General features: G+C 33.3%; 1 protein-coding gene across 2 annotated transcripts; it reads right to left on the minus strand.

Annotated features, from left to right (window-relative positions):
* Window positions 1-26,086, minus strand: LOC128190081 (CTD nuclear envelope phosphatase 1-like). Of its 2 annotated transcripts, XM_052861989.1 has the most exons (7): window positions 25,871-26,086; window positions 20,335-20,401; window positions 17,209-17,327; window positions 14,173-14,244; window positions 9,745-9,861; window positions 7,187-7,298; window positions 1-3,014 (listed from the first exon to the last, which is right to left on the minus strand). In XM_052861989.1, the coding sequence occupies exons 1-7, from the start codon at window positions 25,967-25,969 to the stop codon at window positions 2,860-2,862; spliced, it is 741 nt and encodes a 246-aa protein (XP_052717949.1). In that variant the 5' UTR covers window positions 25,970-26,086; the 3' UTR covers window positions 1-2,859. The 2 variants fall into 2 exon arrangements, with proteins under 2 accessions (XP_052717949.1, XP_052717950.1); XM_052861990.1 differs by lacking the exon at window positions 14,173-14,244.
* Window positions 26,087-26,126: the final 40 nt, after the last annotated feature.

Genomic DNA, 26,126 nt, shown 5'->3' on the forward strand with positions numbered 1-26,126 from the left:
TACAATTTTAACATTCAATTTTTGAAAGTTTGTAACAAATATAATGATAGATACAAAAGAATGGAGAAAAACTCCGAAATTGAATGACACATACCTCAGTCAATTTCAAAAATCAGTACGTAGTGAAACAAGAGGCCAATTGGCCGTAACGGTCACCTGAGTAGCGTATAACCTATACACAAACTTGTCGAGGAGTCTCATATATGCATTTAATTAATTAAGTTTCATTCTGGAGTAAAAAAATTATAAATTTGTAATGACAACCACCTCCCTGCCTGAAATCTTTCAAAAAGAACTGTGAAACCTATAATTTTGGCGAAAAACTAAAAGATCTGGTCTACAAAAACATGAATTCAGTTTTCCTTTGGAGAAAAGAAGATAATTTTTTAATATTATATGCATTAACACCTGTACATCTATTTTAGCCCTGCCCTAAAGTCAAAACCCACACTCCAGGGGACAAGAAAATTAAAATTTCCGTAGAGGACTTCCTGGTAAACATAATTATAAGTCAGTTTTTTTTATACAGATGTGTGAGAATAGAGAAGAAAATTTTTAAACATTATATGCATAACGAGCCGTCTATGTAGCCAGCCGAGCCGTCTATGAGATTGATCAACCCAATATATTTCCGTAGTGAGTCAGTAACTAACCTAAAAAGTGTTCTGTTTTTCCCGAGGACTATCAAGCGACATATTTATTCACAAATAGCGATGATCTACGCAAAGCCATGTACAAGATCCCTAACATCTCGTCCAATTTAACGCATTTTAACTCTTCAAAATTTTCAAATCACCTTTCAAATACTCTTTAATAATCTTTGCTTTACCCATGTTTACATACAGTGTTTTGTTGCTATTCAATTTTAAATGTTTTCTCCCTTTCTCTGCAGAGATTTCAGCAAATTTCGACGCTGCCATTTAGTTCTGCTCCAGACAAAACAATGTAACGTTAATATTCTAAGGGCAACTACTCTAATTTTGAAGAATTTCAAAGGGCAACTACTCCAAATACTTTAAGAACTTGCGGCATGGGGTTTATGTATTAAATACTATGAAATGTCAAAATGAGTAAGCGTAGCGGAGGCCAATGACAGTCATATTGCCCAATATTATTTCTCACTGAACAAATATAGAGATATATGAGGCAATCTGTGCTATGTTTAAACCAATGAAAGTGTGACATTTCAGTCCAAGGGAAAACAAATTGCCATATTGCCCCCCACCTCATGTCCTGAACCCCTGACCCCGGGGCGATAAATTTCACAATTTAGGTAGAGGAGTAAGTGGACATCATAACCATGTATTCAGTTTTTTGCCACATGTGTGGGAGTAGAGAAGAAGATTTTCTAAGATTTAATTCATTTTTACTATATGGCCATATTGGCCCCACCCTAGAGCCTGAACCCCTGACTCAGGGGTCATGAATTTCACAATTTTGGTAGAGGGCCTCATGGACATCATAACCAGGCATTTAGTTTTTAACAAATACAAATATATATGGGAGTAAAGAAGAAGATTTTCTAAGATTTAATACATTCTAACTATAGGGCCATATTGGCCCAACCCTAGAGCCTGAACCCCTGACCCAGGGGTCATGAATTTCACAATATATGTAGAGGCGTTAGTGGACATCATGATAATGCATTTAGTTTTTAGCAAATATATATGGTAGTAGAGAAGAAGATTTTCTAAGATTTAATACATTTTTACTATATGGCCATATTGGCCCCAACCTAGAGCTAGAACCCCTGACTCAGGGGCCATGAATTTCACAATTTTGGTAGAGGGCTTCATGGACATCATAACTATGTAACTAGTTTTTTCCTCACATGTGTGGGAGTAGAGAAGATGATTTTTGAAAATTTTGCCTTTTTTGCATATTTGGCCCCACATGTGGCCCCGGGGGTGGTAGAGCCATGAACTTCACAATTTAGACTCCTCTTACAATAGAGATGCTTCACACCAAAAATGGTAACAATAAGCCTTGTAGTTTTTAAGAAGAAGTTAAAACTGTACAATTGTTAATGCACAACGACGGACAAAAACGGATAGCAATAGGATACCTTATAAAAAGACTACCAATAATACTAACCCTTCAGGGATCTTTCTACTGATAGTACTAACAAAATGAGCTGAAATTTCTGACACAAAATTACAAGACTGAAACAAGTAGGTAAAGAGTGACTATTAATACACAGCTTGTGCACAGAAATAATCATATCCTGATTTTTATTGCAGCTGCCATAAAAATTAACATGTTTAGGGTACATATTTGCAGACCATTTTGGATGCAATTGTATGATAAACTCTCGTAACACAAATTGCAGCACATTCAGACATTCACTCTTGAATTTCATGATATGATAGAGAAAAGAACATTTCAAATTGCAGTGCATTAAAAGACATGGCAACAGCTATAAATCATGCTAGATTTACAAATTCATTCAGAATAGTTTCAACACAAATGTCTTCCTTCAACGAAAAAGGCAAATCATGGGAAAATATTTTTTAAGGAAACAAAATTAATCCTATGATTTCAATCTATACAGCTAAAGGTATCTTTAAAACACACTGAAAGGAACATAATCCCACTCCCTTTTTTCTGCTCTAAGCACTTATTAAGGAATTTGCTATTCCTTTTCTGTTAAGTATATCTGAGTAAGACATTTAAAACAAACAGTCAAGAGATGTCACACCGCTGCAAACAAACTACAGGCTTCTTTCATCTTCTATCTTCTTGTCACTCATTCACTCTCCATCTTGTCACAGGTGGCTGGTAAGGTACTCAGGCACTGCAATCATGCACTTGTTGCTGGGTGAAAATAATACACTTCCATATACACCACTGAACACTCTCTCACTCTAGAATGTTCTTGTAACTTTTGTGAATGTTTCGGCTCAACACAGATCTGACATCATTGCAGAACCTTAATGCATCCAACATGGGCAGTAAGGAGAGCAGTGTTGTGTCTGTGGGATCACTAAACCACGACTTTATAGGAATTGCATTATCTGAAACAGGTAATTAATATGTCACATTACATGTATGTGCAACAGACGGGTTGAAAATAGGACAATACATCTAATGCCTTTTTGGTCACCTGAGTGCACTACAATTATTTGATGATGGATTCAGAATTGGAAATTCAATAATTATATACAAGTGACACTCAATGGCTCATACTTTGGTCTCTCAAAGTTCTATACACAGTTAAAACTATGTAGATTACTCTTGATTGCTCAAACCTTGATTTCTTGAAGTTCTTAATGCCTCAAAGTAAAATGTTGGTCCTGTTATACATATTCCAGTGTGTTTTCCAGTAAATAAATCAGAGTAATATGTGCATATACAATATCAATCAAGTGTGTAATTAGCTCTGTGTTTGCGCTGACCTTTTCTGGATGGCAGTAAATGTCTTAAACTACTTAAAACCAAGTTTCGTTTTGTCAAAAAGCTGTCAATTAGCTGAAAATAAGAATAAATTTATATTGGATAACCGTTCTACTCGATGCTTTTTGTTAAAGTCTTTTGTTTCAAAGGAAGACTTAACTGATTCTGATGATAATTCGTATCTATCTTGTTTTATTATAAGCGCTAACTTTGAAGGGGCATGATCATGATTTTGGTCAAAATTATTGATTGGTTTCTGAGAAGATTTTTAAAGATTAACTCAATATATGATCCTTTATAAAATTCAACCCCCATTGTAACCAGCCCTACCCCAGGGATTCATGATTTTCACAATTTTGAATCTACACTACCTGCGGATGCTTCCACAAAAGTTTCAGCTTTCCTAGCCAAATCGTTTTTGAGAATAAGATTTTTAAATATTTTTAAAAATTTTCAATACCTGGTAATTCCTAATTATCTCCCCTTGTAAAAGGGCGTGATCCTTAATTTTCACAACTTTGAATCCCCTTTGCATAAGGGTGCTTTGTGCCAAGTTTGGTTGAAATTGGCCCAGTGGTTCTGGAGAAGATGTTGATCAAAATGTGATCAAAATAGCTCACTTGAGCTTTCAATTCAGGAGCTAAAAACAACTGAGAATCAACAAAAGTCAAGATTCTTGTATGTAAGTAATACCAGGGGTAGAATTGTGGCATCATTCTACCCCTGGAGATCATGATTTGAACAAACTTGAACTACACTACCTGAGAATGATTGAACAAAATCTACTCTTGCCTGGCCAATTGGTTTTTAGAGAAGATTTTTATAGCTTTTTTTCTAGATATTCTTATGTAAAAATTTGACCCCCATTGTGGCCCCACGCTAACCCCAGGGGATCATGATTTGAAAAAACTTGAATCTACACTACCTACGGATGTTACCACACAAGTTACAGCTTTTCTGGCCATAAGGTTTTTGAGAAGATTTTTGAAAAATACCAACAAAAATGTGAAAGGTTTACAACAACAGCAACGGCAACAACAACAGACAAAAGATAAATTTTGATTAGAAAAGCTACTTGAGGTGAGCTATAAATGGACAAAATTTACAGGCAGACGAATAAAAAGTTATAAGAAAAGCTCACTTGAGCTTTTACCTCAGGTGAGCTAAAAATCTAAAACAACAAAACATGGAGCTACAGTTCCATCCTTACAACAAGAGGCCAAGGGGCCACATCACTCACTTAAGCAACTATTCCAAACTGACTTAACTGATCCAAACAGCTTTAATAAATCAAATATGAAAATATCTGTACAATTAAGTACAATTTAAGTAAAATTTTGACCCAATTGTGGCTCCCCCTTCTCCCCCCCTGGAATCATAATTTAAACAAACTTGAACCTGCACTATCTGAAGATGCTTTAACTTGAATTTCAATTTTTCTGACCAAATGGTTTTCCAGAAAAAGTTTTTTCAAGATTTTTACTATACATATTCCTATGTAAACATTTGGCCCCCCTCCAAAACTGTGGCCCTGCCTAATCCCAGTGATCACAATTTGAACAAACTTGAATCTACACTACCTGAGGAAGCTTCCATATAAGTTTCAACTTTACTGTCTAAATGGTATTTGACAAGATTTTTTTTACATTGTCAATGAATTTTCATAACATTTAATTACTGTACAACAGGTATTTTCTGTGATTGTTTATTATCTGCTGTATTTTGCTGGTATCAAAAATCCGCAGGAACTAAAATCGCAAAATATTCATAAATTATTTACAAAATGCAATAATAACTGTATATACCGGCTGTATTCTGATTTGTGGTTAGTGTGTAACTTAATAGTTTGTATTCCGTAATTACCCATGATTAACTCATAATATCATTTCAGTTCAATGTCACTTGGGTGGAATAGTTCCTAGAATTCACACTTTATATATATAACTTATATTCTAGTATAGAGGGTTCCACTTAACCTGATATAATATCAAAACACCGAACCATTTCTTATATATCCCTTTATATCTTTTCCTAATAATCTGATAAGAAAAAATGTCAATTTCAGTTAATCTGATAGGATTGTGACCGTGTAATAATGATTTCCCACCCTCTTACACCTGTATATTCCTTTGTTTAATTGGTTGACAACTCTCTTGTGTACACAGTAACTCTTTATAGGGCATTAGTTACACTTCAACGCACACGGGTGGCTCCCTTCTTCATAAGATGAAAGCTACCGACATCAATAGTTGTTCCGGATGACTGTACACAGGACTGGCCTTACATGTGTACACATTTTATTGTTTGTTTATTTACCAATTGCATGTGTTAATTTCATGCTGGGCTTGCACCATTGAGAATTACAGTCAAACTTTGTTATCTCAAACTAGATGGGACTATTTAAAAACTTCAAGATATCTGAGTATTCAAGATATCGAGGGTAAAATACTTTAAAAAATATGTGGCTGGGACTTAAAAATCACTTCGACATATCTATTGTATTCGAGATATCGGTGTTCGAGATATCGAAGTTCAACTGTATTTAAACATGTAATTTCTGAGGCGAGTACAGTAATGAAATCTAAAGCAAAATGTGTCAGCAAATTTTTGGTATGAAAACTTTTTATGCACAATAAATATACAGTTTTTTTGTATTGATGGAACTGTAGCTCCATGATCTGTGGAGCTACAGTTCTGCAGCTAGTAGTGTGATTTCACCATGCATCAGACACCCTTGGATTTTTCCTTTTCATCATGCATCATTTATCGTCCAAATGTAGATACAACTTGTTTTAAAAGTTACAGGTTTTCCCCATGCTTAATTCTTGGAGAAAATTTGTGAAATTGTTAAATATGTAGAAAATAAAGCAAATTAAAGAAGTGTTGAACTATTTCACCATGAATCGGACAATATTTACCAAGCATCGAACAGCTATACAGTAGAGATTAAAAGTAACAGTATTTTCTGGTTTTAATGCAAAGGTTCGGAAAAGAAAGTTTATTCAATTGCTTTTCAGATTTCTTTTAATGTAAATCCTCGAATCTACAGTCATGAATTTTGACTAATGCTTCTGTTTAAAGGAATATTTATCATGAGGGAATTCTTTATCGTGCCAGCTCCTACAGGAACTTTGGATTAAAAAGGCTGTGTCTGTAAAACTCAAATTTTAAGTGGTCTGAGGAAAATGTTTGTATCAATTATTATGTAAAATTTTATTTTACTTCACATTGAAAGTATATCACACAGAATGGGCACCAACCATTTTAAATATTAGAGGAAATGATGCATTAAAAACTGTTCGAACCATGGTTTATTTGTGTCCGCTCAATGGGGAATTGAATAAATGAAGTAAAAATGACCTTCATATTAATTGTTCAAATTTCTTACACTTATTTTAATCAAATTTTGTTTTAAACTTACTTCTTCCTAATTATTTTAGGTAGAGAGTGCATTGTCACTAATTCACAATCAAATGCACAACATTCAAATAATGCCTTTGTGTATAATGTTCGCAACTGAATTTTCAATGATGGCGTATTTGACGTCATTTTACAGTGCCCATACTGCCATTTCTTTGACAATGTGACTGTCCAATTCTTAACAATCATAAAGTTCATTAGTTCTAATTTAGGGATATATGAAACACTACGAGCGCATGCACATTTATTTGAATATTTTTAACCAAAGTTGTCCAATCCAAGGTATGTGTTCGATGCATGGTTAACTCACCCTATACTACTTTATGATGAATGTAATGTTTCCTTTAATGATGTTCTCCCTTTTAATCCATACCTTCATAATACTTGTAAGCTATTGGTGAATTATCTAGTATAAAAACACTTGACAGATCCTCATTTATCTCCACCAGACTTTTAGTATAGCTACCATATTCAAATCGACAATGCTGAAAAGACAAAAAGAATGCATTAAAAACTAATTTTTCATTCAGGGTAACAAATCACTAAAAAAACTATGCCATCACTTCAAACAAAAAATCAAAAGGTCCAAATTAAAAGATCCATATTTTTCCTTGTAATTTAAAGAATAATTAATCAGAAATTTAAATCCGCTCCAACAAGATCTAACAATGTCCCGCACAGGGTCATCTCAGAACCTTTCCAACAGCCAATTAAATCACTGCTGTCGAAATCTTGCCTGGTAGTTCAAAGGCGTATTTCAATGATGAACCTACATTCACAAGGTTCCACATGTAGTAAACAAAGCCATAGTCATGTGCATGCATCGATTTTAAGTTTGTGTTATTGTTGTTTGCATAATTTACAGAAAAATAGCAGATTGGACAGATATTATATACAATTTTGGCGGGAAAAACTTAGCATAAAACACAAATGAGTATTAATAGTGAAAGAGATAAAGCTATCAAACTATTTCAAGACTTGTTTACTGAATCTTAAATCTGATTGGCTGACATATTTATGTTTATTCATACTTAAAAGGTCGCCCTAAGATGAGCTTGTATGGGATGTTGTAAAACCTTGTATCGCCATGATCTAATTTTTTCATTTTTTATGATCACTTTAACATTGCCAAAAAATTAATAAATCCTCAGAAATTATAACTGTTATTGTTTGTTATCAAAGCTTCATAAATCACAATAATTCACTGACGCAAGTAAAGAAAGTTATTTTTTTTTAATTTTTATTTTATTTGTTATATTTTTGCAATAGGATATATGATACATTCAATTAAAACAAAAGTTTGATGCTCAAAATGAAATATTTTAGTGGTTTAATAAAAAACGGTGGAATTGCAGAATTCTGAATTTGCGTAAAATAAGGAATCTACTGTATAAGTAATGGCTTAGGTTATAAACATGAACATTACAGAGTTGAATTTTTAGAAAATCTGCTACAGCAGGACAAAATTATGAATAAAGGCCAGTGCATAGGAAATCATGGGACCATAAGTTTCTTAATCAAAATCCTTTGCATTTTCAAGATTTATTATTCAATCCTCGTTGATGGAAATCTCTAACCTTTTTCATGAAAGATACATAGTTCACTGAGTTCACCGAGATGAGGCATCACCTTTATAGGACCACAATTATATTATATGAGCATTAAGGTTAGTAATCTTTATTACAATATTGTATTGCATGGTATAAAACGATATTGTATTATATGATATATCATACAATAAATTATTGTACTGTATCATGTTATGGCATTGTAACATATAATACATTATCATGCCTCCTGTCAGTCATGTATATTCAATACACATCTATTTTCGCATAGTATACAGAGGGTTCATATAGCAAAAGCATACTATGCCAAAATAGAGCAAGGCAATTATTTTCATTGAAAATCTTATATGCGCTGACAGCGGGTTCCAAACACTTAACCTTAAAATCAGAACGTTAAACAGAACCAACACGCTACCATTACACCACAGCAGCTGATGATGTAACTGGCGGTTTTTATACACAGGTAAATCTCGATAGCTCAAAGTCCCTGGTACCGAGGAAAAAGTTCAAGGTTTTAAGAGTTCAAGTTTTCAAGAGATCGGAATTTTCCGGGTTGACCGACGGATTTTAAAATTATTCCTACCGAATGTTATGATTTAGCCATTTATTTAGTGCTAACCTTACGCACATGCTTAGCAACATTTTCTTTCACTAAAATATACTGAACTGGATGTTTTCAAAAACTAAATACAAACAACTAGTGAATAAATTCATAATAATTATTAATTTTATGCATCATATTAAGACCAGATTGCTCAGTATTACTGTACTGCGAGATGATCGACATGTCTGAGTATCACCCATTGTTCCCACTGTATGAATCCTTCACCAGCTGTAAGAATTTGTTCTTCAATAATCATTATAATAACAATGATGCTGATGAGCATAATTTTTACAGTTTTATAATTCTTAAATTTGACCATGGCTCAATATTATCGTTTTGTCGCAATTAATTTCTCATTTTCATTGCGTCTCTAAATTATCATAAAACGGTTGGTGTTGATGATAGATTAGGTATCGGTATGGGCAATCATCAAACAATTATCACCTTGCAGGACAAGTGTCGCCTGAATAAACAACCTGCTCCAAAAACCTTAACCTCCTCTAACATCTGAAATTCATGGCTAAGATTCAGCATCCAAGTCTTTCAAGTTCATAAGTTCATCAGATGCATCATCCATGCTAGTTTGGTGAAGATAGGACAATTAAGTAATAACTTAGATACAGGACCTCAACAAAAACCTTAACCAGGTCCAGACGCTGACGCTGAGGGTATAGCATAAGCTCCCTCCGACTTCGTCTCGGTGAGCTAAAAAGGATTGAAAAAATTCAGCTCTAAGCAGGAAGGAAATGAGATAAATACCTGTCTATAATATCTTCTTCTTAGTATATTTCTATTATTGTCTAGTTTGTCTGCCACTGCAGCACCATATATTTCCATACTGGCTGTAAACACAACTAGTTCATACCATTGACTAACCTAGTAAATAAAGAAACAAAATGTGAAGGTTGTGGAATAAGAATGAAGAAGGATGGTAACCTTAAAAAAAATCCATTAAAACTCTTTGATATACTGACCTTGCCCAGTATTTTGAGTCTGCATATAAGACTTTGACCCTGCCTTTTCCAAGAAATTATTATTACAAAAATTGAATTGCTTGCCCAGCATGGTTAGAAAGAGTTTCACTGATATTATCACATTGTTAAATATTCTGGGATAGTAATTTCAGTTTAATATGAAAAATATATCTATAAGGATTTGTATCACATAAATCAATGAAATGTAAAATGTAAGTTATTTAATATGTTAAATGTTAGTTCATTTGAAGTGTAAGGATAAAAAAAACAATTTCTGATACATAATAATATTTAATATAGATGATCTCTTTTATTCATATGAAAAAATGAGGATGCTATCTATAGACCCTGAAACGTGCTACTACACCAGTTGCATGGTTCGGTTTGTTACGCTTTTTGAACGGTACGGTTCGCTTTGTGAACAGAACGGTTTGCTTCTTGCACAGTACGCTTTGCTAAAAATAGCTGCATGCTTTGTAAACGGTTTGCGCACTTTATTAATGAAGTAGGTGTGGCCTGAACGCTTTGATTTTTCTCGATCTACTTCAGCAAGGTGGTTATTATGACATATAATAATGAGATCTTTTGTTTATTTATATGATATATAACAAATGTATTTCAATCTATTTAAAATCAGAACTTCCATCCATTCCCCTGTTTTTGATATGTTTCGTGAAACAGGTACTCAGTGACAACCGGGAAGCGGAGGTAATTTTTATTTTGATTAGACTGTTATTATTAGTATTTAATTTTTGATAAATGTAATCATTAAGATAGATAAAAAGAACTGTTTGACTTTAATCCGATATATTTTTGTTAATTCAGCAAGCTGTCGATAATTTTACAAAGCATCTTAAGTTTCTATTTCTATACATGTACTTGAATTGAAGTCATTAAATATTTCTAATCCATATAAAATTGCTATGAAAATTTGCCCAGACTTTATTACGACATTTCTTAAGTTTCCTTTCTCGTTGTCTTGATTCTCTGCTAGTTGTTATTTTTACAAGCATCTTTCTTTTTCTTTATTCATAATTCGTATGATCATTCTTTATTTGGTACTACTGTACAGTAATACTATTGCCGATCAAATTCCCTTAGTGAATAGACGATGTAAAATTACACGCAGTTAATGATAAGATAAACAATGAATTTCAGATCAGAAATCTTGAAATCAACTATTATATTGTTTTTTGACACAAATTTTTATTCATTTAAACATTGATTCTATGATTTTCTGCACTTGTTCGTATACACAGATCATACCTACATGTAACCCGTCATCGCTTCTCTTATCTGAACTAAGATTGCGTTTATAGTCAAAATATGACTATTAGTTTTTGTTTTTCCGTTAAACTATACATGTACATGTAACATATTTCTTACGATATGTACGCAACTGGATAAACACAAGTCAATAGCATTTAATAGCGATATTTATCATTACGTTGCATGAACAAGTGTCTGCTCTTCACTGTATGCATGCGATTTAGCTGACGTTTTACAAATGCTAACATGTTTATATTTTATTTAAACATGTACTAGTTGTAACATATACTAGTTGTAAAAAGGACACGGAAAAATATACCCGGTAATCAACAAATGAATGTTAAAAGTGATAAAATAAAATACATTAAGAATTTATCTAGTAACAAAAATAATACGATAGCAAGGGAAAACGACTCTGACCGCCAGCACATGTTATCATTAAGTCGGAAGGAAATTATTGTTGAATAATTTCAAATAGGAACAGTCTTTTTAATAGGGATTTAAGAAAACATAAAACAAAAATGTTTTCATTCGATAATTTTCTTCTAGCCATATAGGAGGAGCCAAGTAGCATGCTGCACATGGCGTGATCTGTACTGTTATACTTAAACTGATTGACAGGCGAAGGACGTGGAGTCCTGAGATAAAATCCAGCTCAAATGAACAATTATAGAAAACTAAAGCGAAATAATATAGTTCAGTGATAAAACTTTAATTTAAGAAATACATGTATAATCAACACACAATTTTTGTTCTCTCATTCTCTCTCTCTCTTTCTCTCTCTGAGAGTGTATGTAATTGTGTGCAAACAATTTGGAATTATTAGATTTTTATTTGTATGAATTTAATTCATTTATTTTAGACTCATGGTTTTCACAACGATTTCAACACAATGACTAAAACTTTATCACACGTATTAGATTGAAAGAGCTGTGTCTGTGCTAACATCTACTTGCAAAATGTTATAATCCCATTCAACTATTTACAATGTAATTAATCAGTTTATTTTTAAATTAATGTACCCAGTAAATGATATTTTTATTGCAAGTTAATATTTCTGAAAATTACGCATGTATAGAGTCGCTGAATTGTTCTACGGATCCACACGCCGATAGTCATATGTGTAGTTGTGTACATATCTACAGACAGTTCTTTTGTTTTTCAGAGATTAAGAAAAGCCATGAAACTAACAAAGTATAGAAGTAAGATATATTCAGACTATACACACGACAGATTGTGATGAGTTACCTAAAAGGTGTCCGTGGAAAGGTGTGAATACTGGCATCTTGTGTACACCTGTTTAAGCGTCCAAATATACAGAGTTAGTTGTAAAGTACAATAACTGCCAAAAAACAAAATAAGACAATAACACCTGTTGTGCATAGAACCCAAGATAAAAGACGCTGTTGTGTTTCTGATTTTTGTATACGTGAAATCACGACGCCATTACCAGCTATGCGGGAAATAAAGTTGAAAGTTATTTTATGGAATGCTTGTACTTTTTTCTGTTCAATGCTTGCATTTAATTTACTAAGATTTTGTACATGTATTTATCTATAATTTATCATAAAAGAGGGATTTATTGTTTATTTATTGCTACATAAATAGCTGAAGTACAAATCACTCGAGTCACCTGTAATATGTGGTTGTCATTTACTACAGCACATCTACATATATTTAAAAACATGTTCTGAAATGTTTTCTTTTCTCATTTTTAATTGGTTTAAAGTTAAGTTGTAGATTAATTAACAAATCAAAAGGTGTTCTATCAAAAGGTTTTTCCGATAACAGAAAATAAGAAGTTAAGGCAAGCTCCTGACATTTTAATCAGATTGTCAGTTACAACATCACGTCTGTTTAGTAAAAAAAAAGGACACGACTTAAATTGATTTGAATTTTGATGATATATCAATTCATAAATAAATATATTTGGTAAATTAATTTGAATTTATCTAAGAACAAATAAATTAAAAGGTACCCATCTCCGATTTCAGATCACAAAAAAATTAACTTCACATTGAAAGCACCCATAATTTTCTGGTCCTGTGTAACTTAAGTCTGCATTCTTTTTTTTTTTTTAATTTGAAAAGGATATAAAATTATATATTATAATATTTCAACCCTTGTTTAGCGACAATGTATTTATTTTTAAACATACGCTATTTTTCTAATGTCTCAGATAACGATTCCTCTCTCTCTCATCTCTCTCCCCCCTGAGAATCACTTAAAGCTAAGTAAGGTCCAGTATGTACCCAATGTTTCAAACATTTCATTAAAATAATCAAAATAGTATAACCACGAATTGTGTGAACATTAATAGTTTACAATGTTTAAGAAATCGGCGATGCAAGTTTTGTCGAAAAACCAAAGAAATGATTAGAGTCTTAGAAAGGAAATTAAATTAAAATATTTTGTAACTGTTTTAATAAGAATAACAGTTTTAAATCTGAGTATGTGTTATCTAATCTCCGTCCGTATTCATTGAAAGACTTTAGCCAAATATGGAAGTTGCACGCTTATTGCACGGAACAGTACGCTTTTTTCCCGTCTGGAGGCGGGTCTTGCATAAATTATCTTGCACACTTTTTGAACGGTACGATTCTTTTTGTGAACGGTACGGTACGCTTTGTGAACGGTACGTTTCGTTTTGTGAATGATACGGTTCGTTTCTTGCACGATATGGTACAGTTTGTTCTAGATGTGTAGTAGCACGCTTCAGGGTCTGTCAAATGCAGATCTTACCCCAATGAATAAATGTAATAGAATTCATTAAATGTACTAACTGGAGATCTATTTTTGAGCTCTAAATATGATTGAATGAAATAGATTTTTACACTAAAAATAAAGTTTTTTTTATTTTTGCAGACATGTACACACTGATCTTTTTAAATTCGTTATATATACACAAAAGAATTCATGAAAAAAATTAAAAACTACTACTTACCACTTCTAAAAAGTAATCTACATGTGGCCTTTTGTGGACAAAAAATCTCACAGGATGCCTTTCTATGTTGACCTATAAAACAAGTTTGAATATATCTGATTTTAAAAATTCGATTACTCTTCCCTTAGGATCAGTTTAAATACAGGTGTACTGCACTTCAAAGGGCACTTGTGATTTATACAGGGTTTCTTTGACAATGCAGATTCTTTTCTTTTCTTTCCAGTCAAAGAAAGAAAAAAATCCACTAGGATCTCAAGTCTGGAGAATAGGACTGATGCTTCATACTGTAGACTCCTTATTTTATACAAGTATTTAATGCTGGGATTCAACTGCTTTTCATCAATAATATTGAGAGAATATTAAATTGCAAAGGCCAATTCTTATCATAATTTCTTATAGTTTACATGCCTCCAAAAATAAAAGTAAGATTTTAAAAATCCGTAAGATGTGCTTCTTGCGATTTTATGCGGACATTAATTTCTCGCTTTTAATTAGGAATTTACAGTATGCTTAATTTTCTTTTGTCCAAAAACTGCACAAACCTTGCTTTTTGAGCTGAAATATTATCGTGTAACAGGTATGTACCAAAAACTGATGTGTTTCAGTTAAATGTTTCATTTTGTTATTATATTTAATGGGTTTTTTGTGAGTTAAAAAAGATGTTTTATTTTTGGATTATGACAACTGAAATAAGTAGAAATATACAACGTTTGATCATACGGGAGGTTTCATGCATTATCAGTTTTCAAATCGTTTAAACTCATCCGGAATTACACATTAACAAACGGAGTTGTTTTGGACATTAATTTGAGTGTCATATGATTCCAATTGCTGTCTAAAAATTGTTACAGTGGGATTGATGCACAGAAAAAAGAACTGGAATTTAAAGTTAATCAATGTTTGTATCAGATTGAAACCTTAGGAGCCATGTAGACTCCTAACTTTTCATAGCCTATAGGCCCTTAGTTAAACTTATGGGCCCACATACTACATCAACAAATTCTATTAAAAATAAACATTGTGAAGAAATGTTGTATGTTGTATATCGTCATTATCAAGTCGTACATATGATCAATCTTTTGAACGTTTAACTGCATCATAAAAGGGACATAAAGTAAAAGCAAAAGTTTCCAACGGAAGACCCTATTGTTTTTGTTAGGTTTCTTTTTCTCTATTTTTCACTACTATTCTTATTCTTTTTTTTTCTTAACATTTTTCTTAAAACTCAAATATCTCAAATGCTACAACAGATTTTTATGAAATTATCACGAATAATAGCAGTGTTTTAAACTCATTAAAAAACTAGCTAGACACTCGGGGCTGACAGCTAGTATAATTTGTCAGCCCTGTAAAAATTCAACCAGCCCGGAAAAAATAGATGACATTTGTTTATTTTTTTTAATTTGCATGTAAAACATTCAAAAAGCTGTTTTTTGATTTTGTTATTTCATAAACTTGTTGTTTTTGGTTGTAAAGTTATCGTCCACCAATCTCTGCGAGATTCGTCAAGTCTTTACTCTTAACAATTTTGACAGATGTCTTATCCGAATCCCTGATTGTTAAAATGAATTAAATATAAAGAAGTTCATATTTAGTGGGATTTAAGTCATTTAATAGTAGGAAACTAACATTTTATGTTGCTAGGGTATTAAAACGATGTTCAAAGTAAAATGTTGATTTAATTCAGCGCTTACTTCTATCATAACAACCGGCCAAAGTTTGGGCAAATTTTACTGAATCCATAAGTGTCGCACTGGTCTGAGATTTGAAAGGGATGTACGTCAAAAATTTTCAGTCTCAACGAATCTCGCTGAGATTACCCTGCATTATTCCGTAGTATGACTGGGACTTTACATCGCCATGCTCACATGTCAAGCATTGTCTATGTGAATTAAACGCTTGTTTTGACTTTTTAAATGACCATATAAGCCAATCAATAGCATGACAAGAATCAGTTAAAAAATCTCAAAACATTGTCTCCATTATTATATACACTTGGCTCAAAAAATATCCACGTCCAGTAGGGCGCTCGTACAAACAAATTTGTTCACCTGTGCCAAAAGTTATGTGTCCCGGGCGGTCGGGCGGACGGTATTTCAAAGTAAAAGGTAAGTTGAAAACAAACGGTAATAGCGGAGTCATTGTAACATCAATTTAACTCGGGATCGGTTTGACAAACTGAAAGTAGATCGGGATCGGCCTTACCGGAAGTGACATTTACTGCTTACCTGTGTGTAAGTGAGATGCCAGTGTGTGAAAGGAAATTAAAACTAGTTGCGAGAGATTACTGTGTATATGTTATTCATTCAGGTAGGGAGTTGCTTGTGTTATCAATATTTACAGTAAACAATAGGTGATACCATAAAAATTGCAAAGATTGACTGCCAGGGTTTATCTATAATATCAAAGCATATGGATGTTTTTGAATTTTATAGAAAAAAGGGTTATTCAATTTTATGTTTACAGGACACACATTGTATAACGGAAAGTGAACCTATTATTGAATCACAGTGAGTATATCAGTGTATTTTTAACTCTTATAAGTCTAATGCTTGTGGAGTATGCATAATGTTCATTAATAATTTTGAGTTTCAAATCCACAATATTAAAAAACATTGGGAAGGTAATCTCTTTGCTGTTGATCTTAACATAGAAGAAACCAGGGTTACTCTTGTAAATATATATGGTCCAAACTCTGACCAGCCAGGTTTTCATTAGTGTTGTTATGATAGTCGCCGACTATCGAAAAATCGTCGCTGAAGGCAGCAGGTCGGCAACAATCGAGTAAGTTTATATCATCGAAAGTAACTAAAATTCAGTCACGTGACAGATAACCTTTATTGCGTAGCATTATCCATAAAACGACTCAATTATTATTACATAGTGACCAACCTAGGGGGCGACTTGCTTTGCTTGAAATTTTTTCATAGTATTTTTCACAAATTTCACAAGTTTTATTTTTTTCCATTGATGCATAAAAATGTTAATTTGATTCTTACTTTTATTTATGTTGCAATGTTCAGTGTTCATACTAACCTTAAGAACAAAGTCTGGTGGAGTGCCTGGTTTCACCGTCTGTCTGAGAACACCATCATGGTGAGAGTGTATTAAAGTTTCATCCAAGTCTAAAACTAAGGTTTTCTTTTTTAACATACCTGTAAAATGAAATATTCACAGCATTACTTCTTAATTATTTTCTGAGAAATCATTAATTCTCAAATAACAAGAATAGAATTCCTAGGTCCCCCACCGGTCAAGCAGTATACTAGTATACTGTATATGAAATTGCAATATTTTTAAACATTCAGGGCTGTTCCAGAATTAAATGTGTGGGGAGGTTGGGAGGAACATATTTTTACCCCCACCACCCATTTTTTTTTCTATTTTTCCTGTCGCAAATATATCCAAAATACTACAATCTAAAAGAACTTGACCAAAGTATTAGTGGTATAAACATTTGGTATAAATTTAATGAAAATCCATCAAAATTTGTAGGCATGAGAGCGCTTACAATGTCAGAAAGTCCCATAACTCCAACAAAAAGTATCAACCAATGCTGATTTTCGAAATTGACCAAGGTAATAGTGGTATAAACATTTGGTATAAATTTAATGAAAATCCATCAAAATTTGTAGGCATGAGAGCGCTTACAAAAAAGTGTGACGGACGGAAACACGGACGCACGCCTGGCATATCTATGTCCCCGCTCCGCGTTGGGGCGGGGGACAAAAATTACTATAAAACTAGACTATGCATCATTGAGACAGGTGACAATCCAAAACTGGATTTCAAAGAGATTGCTTTGACCTATACATTTTTATCTACAAACAGGGTCCAAGGTCACTGCAATCCCTTTACCCAAAAGCAAACTTCATGTCAGATATGAGTCAGACAGGGCTATTAGGGAAAATAACATATGGTTTGAACAAGGATTTTTAAATGGTCTGATGGAACTTACTTTTGACTTAAGCCTAAAAAAAATGGGTTGTTTCTGCTTTCATGCTGACAAAAGTAGGGTCGGTTTGTCAGAATTTTTTAATTTTTCAAATATATTTTTTCTTTTTTCCTTTATTACAGTACATATTTAGTAGCTACTATATCTGCCTGTTTGATAATGAAGTTCAGTAATTCATTAACAGAGCAAAAATGTAAATCCTATTGATAAACAAGAGGCCCATGGGTCACATAGTTCACCCGAGCAACAATAGGTATGATAGAATCAGCTTAACGGAGTCATATGAAAACTGGTAGGGGATTAATAAACTCCCAAAACATAACCATAATTACCATACTATGTAAAAATATGTAAAAAAGATGATTTTATACTACAAACAATTTTAAAATTGCCAAAACAATAAAATCATATCAGTAATTTTTGAATTTCATTTCAATTAATGCACTATTGGGTCACTTCAATATACTTGACTAATAAATTCAAACAACTTCTAAAAATAGTTCACTTCTTTATTAATAATGATATTATTTATTTCCTTATAATGATAGAAACTTTTGGTTTACATGAAACAGTTTTAAAATAGCCCCAAAACCATGGCCCATTTTACAGATTATCAATTTTCCCTAAACACATGCTCCATCTAAACCATGGCTCAGATAATGGCCCCCTTGGGACAAATGATTTCAGCCAAACTTGTCTTTGATGTTCTTATTAGCTCCTAAGAATTGATCATTAACAAATAAAAATTTTGCAATGTCAGTTGATAGAATACTTATAAAAAATAAATTTAGTTAAGACATAAAGACAAAAATCCTCCATCTGGATGTATTTATATAAATATATTTTAGAGTGTTTAAATACTATTAATTAATTTATAAAATCTGTAAGGATTACCTCCCTTACTTTTCAACATCAGTGTACAATATATAGAATAAGGAAAATGAAAACTTTCATAAAATCATTAAATCTTGTCTGATCTTAAAAAAAAAGTTGCTTCTACAGACAGACGGACAGAGAGACGGACAGACAGAGAGACGGACAGGGTCAAACCAATATACCCCCCTTAACTTTGTTTGCGGGGGTATAAAAATGATCTTTTCAGACCGAAGTCAGCCCCATGAAAAAATTAATTTTGCACCATTTAGTCCATTAAGAAGATCCTATGGGATTGTAGCCCTCTCCAGTAAACATCAGATATAAAAAAGTCGGAGAGCCAGAGGGCTACATTATTGCAGCTAGTGTTACATTAAAGGTATTTCTTTACTTAACTGGATTTCAGATTTAAATGTACCAGCTGCTATAAGAACATTAGTAGTTTGATAAACGTGTGTAAGTTTGTATAAAAAACTCAAAGACACTTTCATGAGGCAAAAATGTTAACCCTACCAAGCCAATTCGATAAACCAGATATCTTCTTAACTTCTTTCTCACGGCAAATTCGATAATTGCTGGACAATAAATGTTTGAACTTATCTTAATATGTAAACTACCGCATTAACCATAATTTTACAATAAAAACAAGCATGAATTTTAAAGATGAAACTTGTATTGGAACTCTATAGTGCCCCAAAATGATATCTTAACGCATGTATTTCCAACAACCTGAAAACATGCTTGCTTACCGCTTTTCAGTACTTTAATTTGATTCCGATTCAAGGTATGTAATGTTTTCCTGGGTTGATGTAAATTAAATGAAGTGACCAGAATTATATATGATGAAACTATGAAAACTGGTAAATGTATTGTTTTAGTCAGTACAAAATGTATGTTTTCAACCAATTTTGTCAAAACATGTAATATTGATACAGAGCATCAAATAAAATAAAAGAGTAACTACCAACATCAATTAAATCTAATTTTTTCTTAACAGGAGCACTGCACATTGAAATATGGGTTTGTAAAAATAAATTGTATTAATGAAGAAATTAATTTAAATTCTTTGAAGCAATTAAACGGTACTAGAAGTTGGAAGATGAAAATGTGCAATTAAAATATCACAACGAAAAGTCGAAACATTTACATTTCTGTATAAAATTCAGAATGAAAATGGGACCATGCTTACTGCATCAATTCTTGGAACTATATATTTTATAATAACATGAACATCAACTACATATGTACTTCTGATATGAATCATGAATAATTTTTCAATCATGCATATACCAGTACCTTACATTCAAATTGGAGAAAAATTACAAATTACTCACTAAGCCTATGCTTTGATAGGGGAGACAGTGGTATAACCTCATACTTCACCGTCTGGTATTGTATAACCTGCGAAAGAAAGAGGAAACAAGATTTTAAAAATAATAAAAAAACAAACAAATGCAATGCTCAAGCTTTCATCTATAGGGGTATGCATACTGGATTTATTTTTTTTTTTTACTTTATTCTACTACAATACCAAGAAAAAAAGGTTTTTTTTAATAATATATATACAAATAGACATTATTGACTTTGTGATCATTTCAAAGGGCTAGCTTTAATAAAGGACAATATTACCCTCATAAGATGAAAAAGTTTTTAGGGGACCTCTGAGAAATTTGGTTTACAACCATCCCACATCCTTTATCAAAGGGCTTTCTATTGGTGTAATATAAAGCAGAAAGGGTCAATGGGGAAAAAATACAACCTTGTACATGTATGACCAAGACATCTGACATAGAAACTTGGTCCTTGCACACTCCTTACCTTTAGGCATCTTTTGGTAAAGTCTGAGCAAGATTGGGCCAAAAAGGAAAAGTTAATGTTGAAAAACTGAATTTGGTTCAAGGTCACTACACACTTTTTAGTTTCTATCCACAAAAGCTCTGAAGTATGGCCATATACAGCCTAACAATTTTTCGGAGAGGTCTTATATGACCTTCACATTAACAAACAAGCTTTGTTCAAGTACACTGTACCCAAAAAATTCTGTGGGTAGAGTATGAGAGAAAAAATATGCTTCAGACAAGTGATGTCAGATTGACAAACTGATCGCTATAGGGTGCCCATAAAGCAGGGCCCTGATTTTCATATGCACAAGATTGACAGTTTTGTTATCCAATTCTAATTCTCAGTTATGAATTGCGACTCATTGTCATTGGGGGTAGTGTAGTCTAGCTTATCTATAACTTCACTTTCTGTCTTTCAATTTTTGCTGCGACAAAAGGTGGGGGCCCTGAAGTTTCGTCCTGGGTTTTTTTGCATGGCAGTACTGCCATGCATTGAAGATCCCCTGCCATGCATTACACAGTGCCACCATGCTTCCCGCTATGCATTTTTATTTCAATTTCTTTTACCAATTATTTCACATCTTAACAGTAATTAGTAGATATAAAATTGCCATTTCTTCGCTCAATCTTCATAAGACTATTGCACCCCCAGTGAGTGTCGTTAACTTCGACATCGATCTCTGCAAGGGGGTACACGTGGTTAATGGTTAAAGGACTTAGCTTATGATTGAGATATATTAAAACTGAGCTTATTAGTCGGTGATAAATGCATAAATAGAGACGCGATTTCTTCTTGTTTTAAAATAATGTTCTTTTTTTCGACATCTTCACAACTATCAGGTGTTGTGGCGGATTTTCCAAGATCTAAAATTAGCACATGGTTGAAGTTCACTCGATGGTGTTAGCTTGGTTTCGATATGCTTGAACTGCTTATTTGCCGCAAGGATACTGGAAACTTGAGAAAATGTACTCAATAAAGAAAACAAGAGGCCCAGGGGCCACATTGCTCACCTGAGCAACAATTGCCTTGATTCTGATCAAATTAGCATTACAGTATCAAAATATCTTGACAACTAAGTACAGTAGATCTTGCTAAAAAAAAAAATGAAAATCTGCCAATTTTTATCCACCTCTTTTTTTTTGGTAAATACCAAGCCCCTTTTGTTGTTGTACCTGTAAAAATATTTTTCTTTATTCCTATGTACCCCCCCCCCCCCCCATTTCGTGGCCCCACTTTTCTCAAAGGAATCATGGTTTCATCAAACTTAAATCTGCATAACCTGTGCTTTCATACTAAGTACTGAGTTTTAAACCGAAAACTTTCCCAGAATATTTTTAAAGATTTTCTCTAAAAATTCCTATGTAAAAATTCAAACCGCCATCACGGCCCTGCCCTACCACTAGGGACTGTGATTTTGCAAACTTGAATTTACGCTATCCAAGGATGCCTCAACACAAGTTTAAGCTTTTCTGGCCAAATAGTCCTTAAAAAGAAGATTTTTAAAGATTTTCTCTATATATTCCTGTATAAAAATTCATCCCCCATTGTGGCCTCACCCTACCCCTGGACTATTATTTAAAAAAACTTGAATCTATACGATCTGGGGATGCTTCAACCCAAATTTGGGCTTTCCTGGCCTATTTGTTTTGAGAAGAAGATTTTTAAAGATTTTCATTCTATATAAAAATTTATCCCCCTTTGTGCCCTACCCCAGGGACCATGATTTGAACAAACTTGAATCTACATTATCTGAAGATGGTTAGACGCCAATTTGAGCTTTCTTGGCCTAATAGTTTTTGAGAAGAAAATTTTTAAAGATTTTCTCTATATATTCCTGTATAAAAATTTATCCCCCAATGGTGGCCCAACCCTACCCCCGGGGACCATGATCTGAACAAACTTGAATCTACATTATCTGAGGATGCTTCCATTCAAATTTGAGCTTTCCTGGCATAATAGTTTTTTAGAAGAAGATTTTTAAAGATTTTCTCTATATATTCCTATGTAAAACTTGATCCCCCAATTGTGGCCTCACCCTACCCCCGGGGACCATGATTTGAACAAACTTGAATCTACACTATCTGAGGATGCTTCCACTCAAATCTGAGCTTTCCTGGCCTAATAGTTTTTGAGAAGAAGATTTTTAAAGATTTTCTCTATATATTCCTGTGTAAAACTTGATCCCCCAATTGTGGCCCCACCCTACCCCCAGGGACCATGATTTGAACAAACTTGAATCTGCTCTATCTGAGGATGCTCCCATTTTAATTTGAGCTTTTCTGGCCTAATAGTTTTTGAGAAGAAGATTTTTTAAAGATTTTCTCTATATATTTCTTTGTAAAACTTGATCCCCCCATTGTGGCCCCACCCTATCCCAAGGGACTATGATTTGAACAAACTTGAATCTACTCTACCTGAGGATGCTCCCATTTTGATTGCGCTTTTCTGGTCTAATAGTTTTTGAGAAGAAGATTTTTAAAGATTTTCTCTATATATTCCTACGTAAAACTTGATCCCCCTCTTGTGGCCCCTCCCTACCCCAGGGGACCATGATTTGAACAAACTTGAATCTACACTACCTGAGGATGCCTCCACACAAGTTTAAGCTTTTCTGGCCTAATAGTTTTTGAGAAGAAGATTTTTGAAAAATACCCACAAATTTTCAATAATTCTCAATTATCTCCCCTGTAAAGAATGTGTGGCCCTTCATTTGTACAAACTTGAATCCCCTTCACCTAGTGGTGCTTTGTGCCAAATTTGGTTGAAATCTGCCCAGCGGTTCTTGAGAAGAAGATGAAAATGTGAGAAGTTTACAACAACGACGACAATGACGACAACGGACAAATTGTGATCAGAAAAGCTTACTTGAGCCTTTGGCTCAGGTGAGCTAAAAAACTACAGTTGATTGCAGGTAATACACGGAAGCGATATCACATGACTAGAAACATTGTATATAGTATGCCTATGAAAATGATTGACTGTGTACAAATCATATAAACCCCCAATTTAAACAAAAAATATTAACTGTCCAGAATAAGTTTGAATCAAGTTTGCTGTAATTGTATGGACTTGTTCTGTCTATTTCTTGTTCAACCCCCTCCCCCCTTAAAAAAAAATCTCCTCCATATAATAATTTTTAAAAAAAAGAATAGGACAGAAGCTGGTGTTGAACTGCCTTGTGAATCTATATTTCTTGTGAAAACTTGTGAAGGCCAGTCACTTGAAAAAAATGATTTTGAAAAAAAAAATGCTATTAGTTTTGCAAGAAAAAAACTCAGAAAAATTGTATATATTAAAATATAATTATGAACTGAAATAATACTTGTTGATGTAGATTTCATGAAAATGCATCATTTATAGTACATATCATGTAGTACATTTCATCAAATGGTTATATTATTATTACGCGCAGTGATTTAGGGCCGCACAGCACACAAAACTTTCCCCCATGCATCAAACATTTTCTGGGGAAAACATTGTTATACTTTATTTTATTGTTTATTTCAATAGGAAGTGGATGTGTCCCATACCACCTTAAAACTTTAACATGGTCTAGGCTTGCATAAAATGACTAAAATTATCAACCATTCAATAAATGATATGTACCGGGTAATATACACTCCTCTTAAAATGTCTAAGGCAGTGTAGTAGTTATCCCATATAATAGCGAGCGCAGCTCTTAGAACCAGTGTGCGTGGGAAAAAGAACAAGCTAAAACTACAGTTCATCAAACAAAATTTTTTGTCTACGTCCCATAATGCTCTCTAATGTTTTCACCCGTGGTGCTATGCAAAAAATGGCCGACTTTAAATTTGTAATTTACGGTGTCTTTCGGTTTGAAGACACGTTTAGAGTACCGCATATGCTTTGGCGAGACTCAAGATATTTGTTAGTTGCTTCCATACCTTCGTATTGAGTTGAGATACGTAAACAAAGATGAACAAAGTTATGGATGACGTCACAGTGCTCTTGCGCTATATTTCCCGCGATAAATTTAGAGGTGGATCAAACATCTGTAATGCGTGTACTAGCTATTTCAGTATAGAATGCAATACCTGTCTCATTGACATATGATTTGGGTTTTTTTAATATAGAGATTATTTAAATATATACTAGCAAGAGCCATACTTTACTGTCATATCAGTTCATTTTTAAGCTAATTGTGCATGCATGTACAGTAAGCAGGTAAGTATATGAGTAGTGAGGAAATAAACAACAGGATATTTTGAACTAAATAAAAAGGAATAAAGAGAAAAAATAAACAGTTAAAAAAATTATGTAGGTATTGCAAATAGTCAAACCATTAAATTTAAAAGTGGGAAATTATACACCTACAAACAGGAACCAGGCACTCTCTCTCTCTCTCTCTCTCTCTCTCAGGAGAGGGGTAGGGGATTGTGCTGTATGTTTCATGACCATTAAAATTAGTACATTTGCCCCGGCATACTTATTGTAGAGAAATAATCTCTCAAAAATTCTTCGACGTTCGTTGATACCTAAATAACACCAGGTTGACAATGATGCAAGGTATGTGTAATTCTTGCTGCGCTCGCCAGAACGGTAGCACCGTAAAACATAATATTGTTTGTTACGTGCAGATAACCGATGGGAGGAGTCATAATGACAAAAAGCAGCGTAGAGAATGTACTGTAGCATATCACCCACACTTTATACAATTTTAGAAAACACACCAAACTATGGTGCAAATTGGGTTTAGAATACTGACTTGATGTGAATTTGTCCATATGCTTTTAATTTTGATTGTCAGGTAATGGTTATAAGTATAAAAACTTTCGCATGAAATCTACAGATTGCAAAATTAAAGGAATTGTGCCTTTGTATATAATCCTCTAAATACTGTCCTACTTATTAACCTAGATGTTTATGTATTAAGATTCACAACATTGTTTATGAAAATGAAAGCATTTACATAAATTACATAACATATTTAGAAGAATGACACATATAATGGATATTATATATTTCAATTTGCACAATAAATATTAGAATAATTACAGATATTCTTACAGATCTTGCTTGTCGTTTAAAACAATAGCACAGAAAACTCCATATCTTTGCTGCCAGCAAGAAAAAACCACGTAATCCCATAACAATGAACTTAAGCATGGGTGTTGATTTTTATCCTGCTTTAAGTATTGAGCCGCGACAGAGATTTTTCATGAAGATGTCTTAAATTTCAAGGACAACCTGTACCGTCTTTCCATCAATGATAGGCGCCATTCATTACCCAGCATGCACTTTCTCTTTCGGTGCCCGTTTCGAT

This window comes from Crassostrea angulata, chromosome 6 (assembly GCF_025612915.1).
Source record: "Crassostrea angulata isolate pt1a10 chromosome 6, ASM2561291v2, whole genome shotgun sequence".
Classification (NCBI taxonomy): Eukaryota; Metazoa; Mollusca; class Bivalvia; order Ostreida; family Ostreidae; genus Magallana; species Magallana angulata.

What these genes read in the sequence shown, in the direction of transcription:
- LOC128190081 (XM_052861989.1), bottom strand. Translation starts at nt 25,969, where the DNA reads ATGCTTAAGTTCATTGTTATGGGATTACGTGGTTTTTTCTTGCTGGCA. An exon ending in TTAAACGACAAGCAAGATCT is followed by an intron (nt 20,402 to 25,870) that starts GTAAGAATATCT and finishes TTTCTTTCGCAG; the next exon opens with GTTATACAATACCAGACGGT. An exon ending in GAAGAAGATATTATAGACAG is followed by an intron (nt 7,299 to 9,744) that starts GTATTTATCTCA and finishes TTGTCTTTTCAG; the next exon opens with CATTGTCGATTTGAATATGG.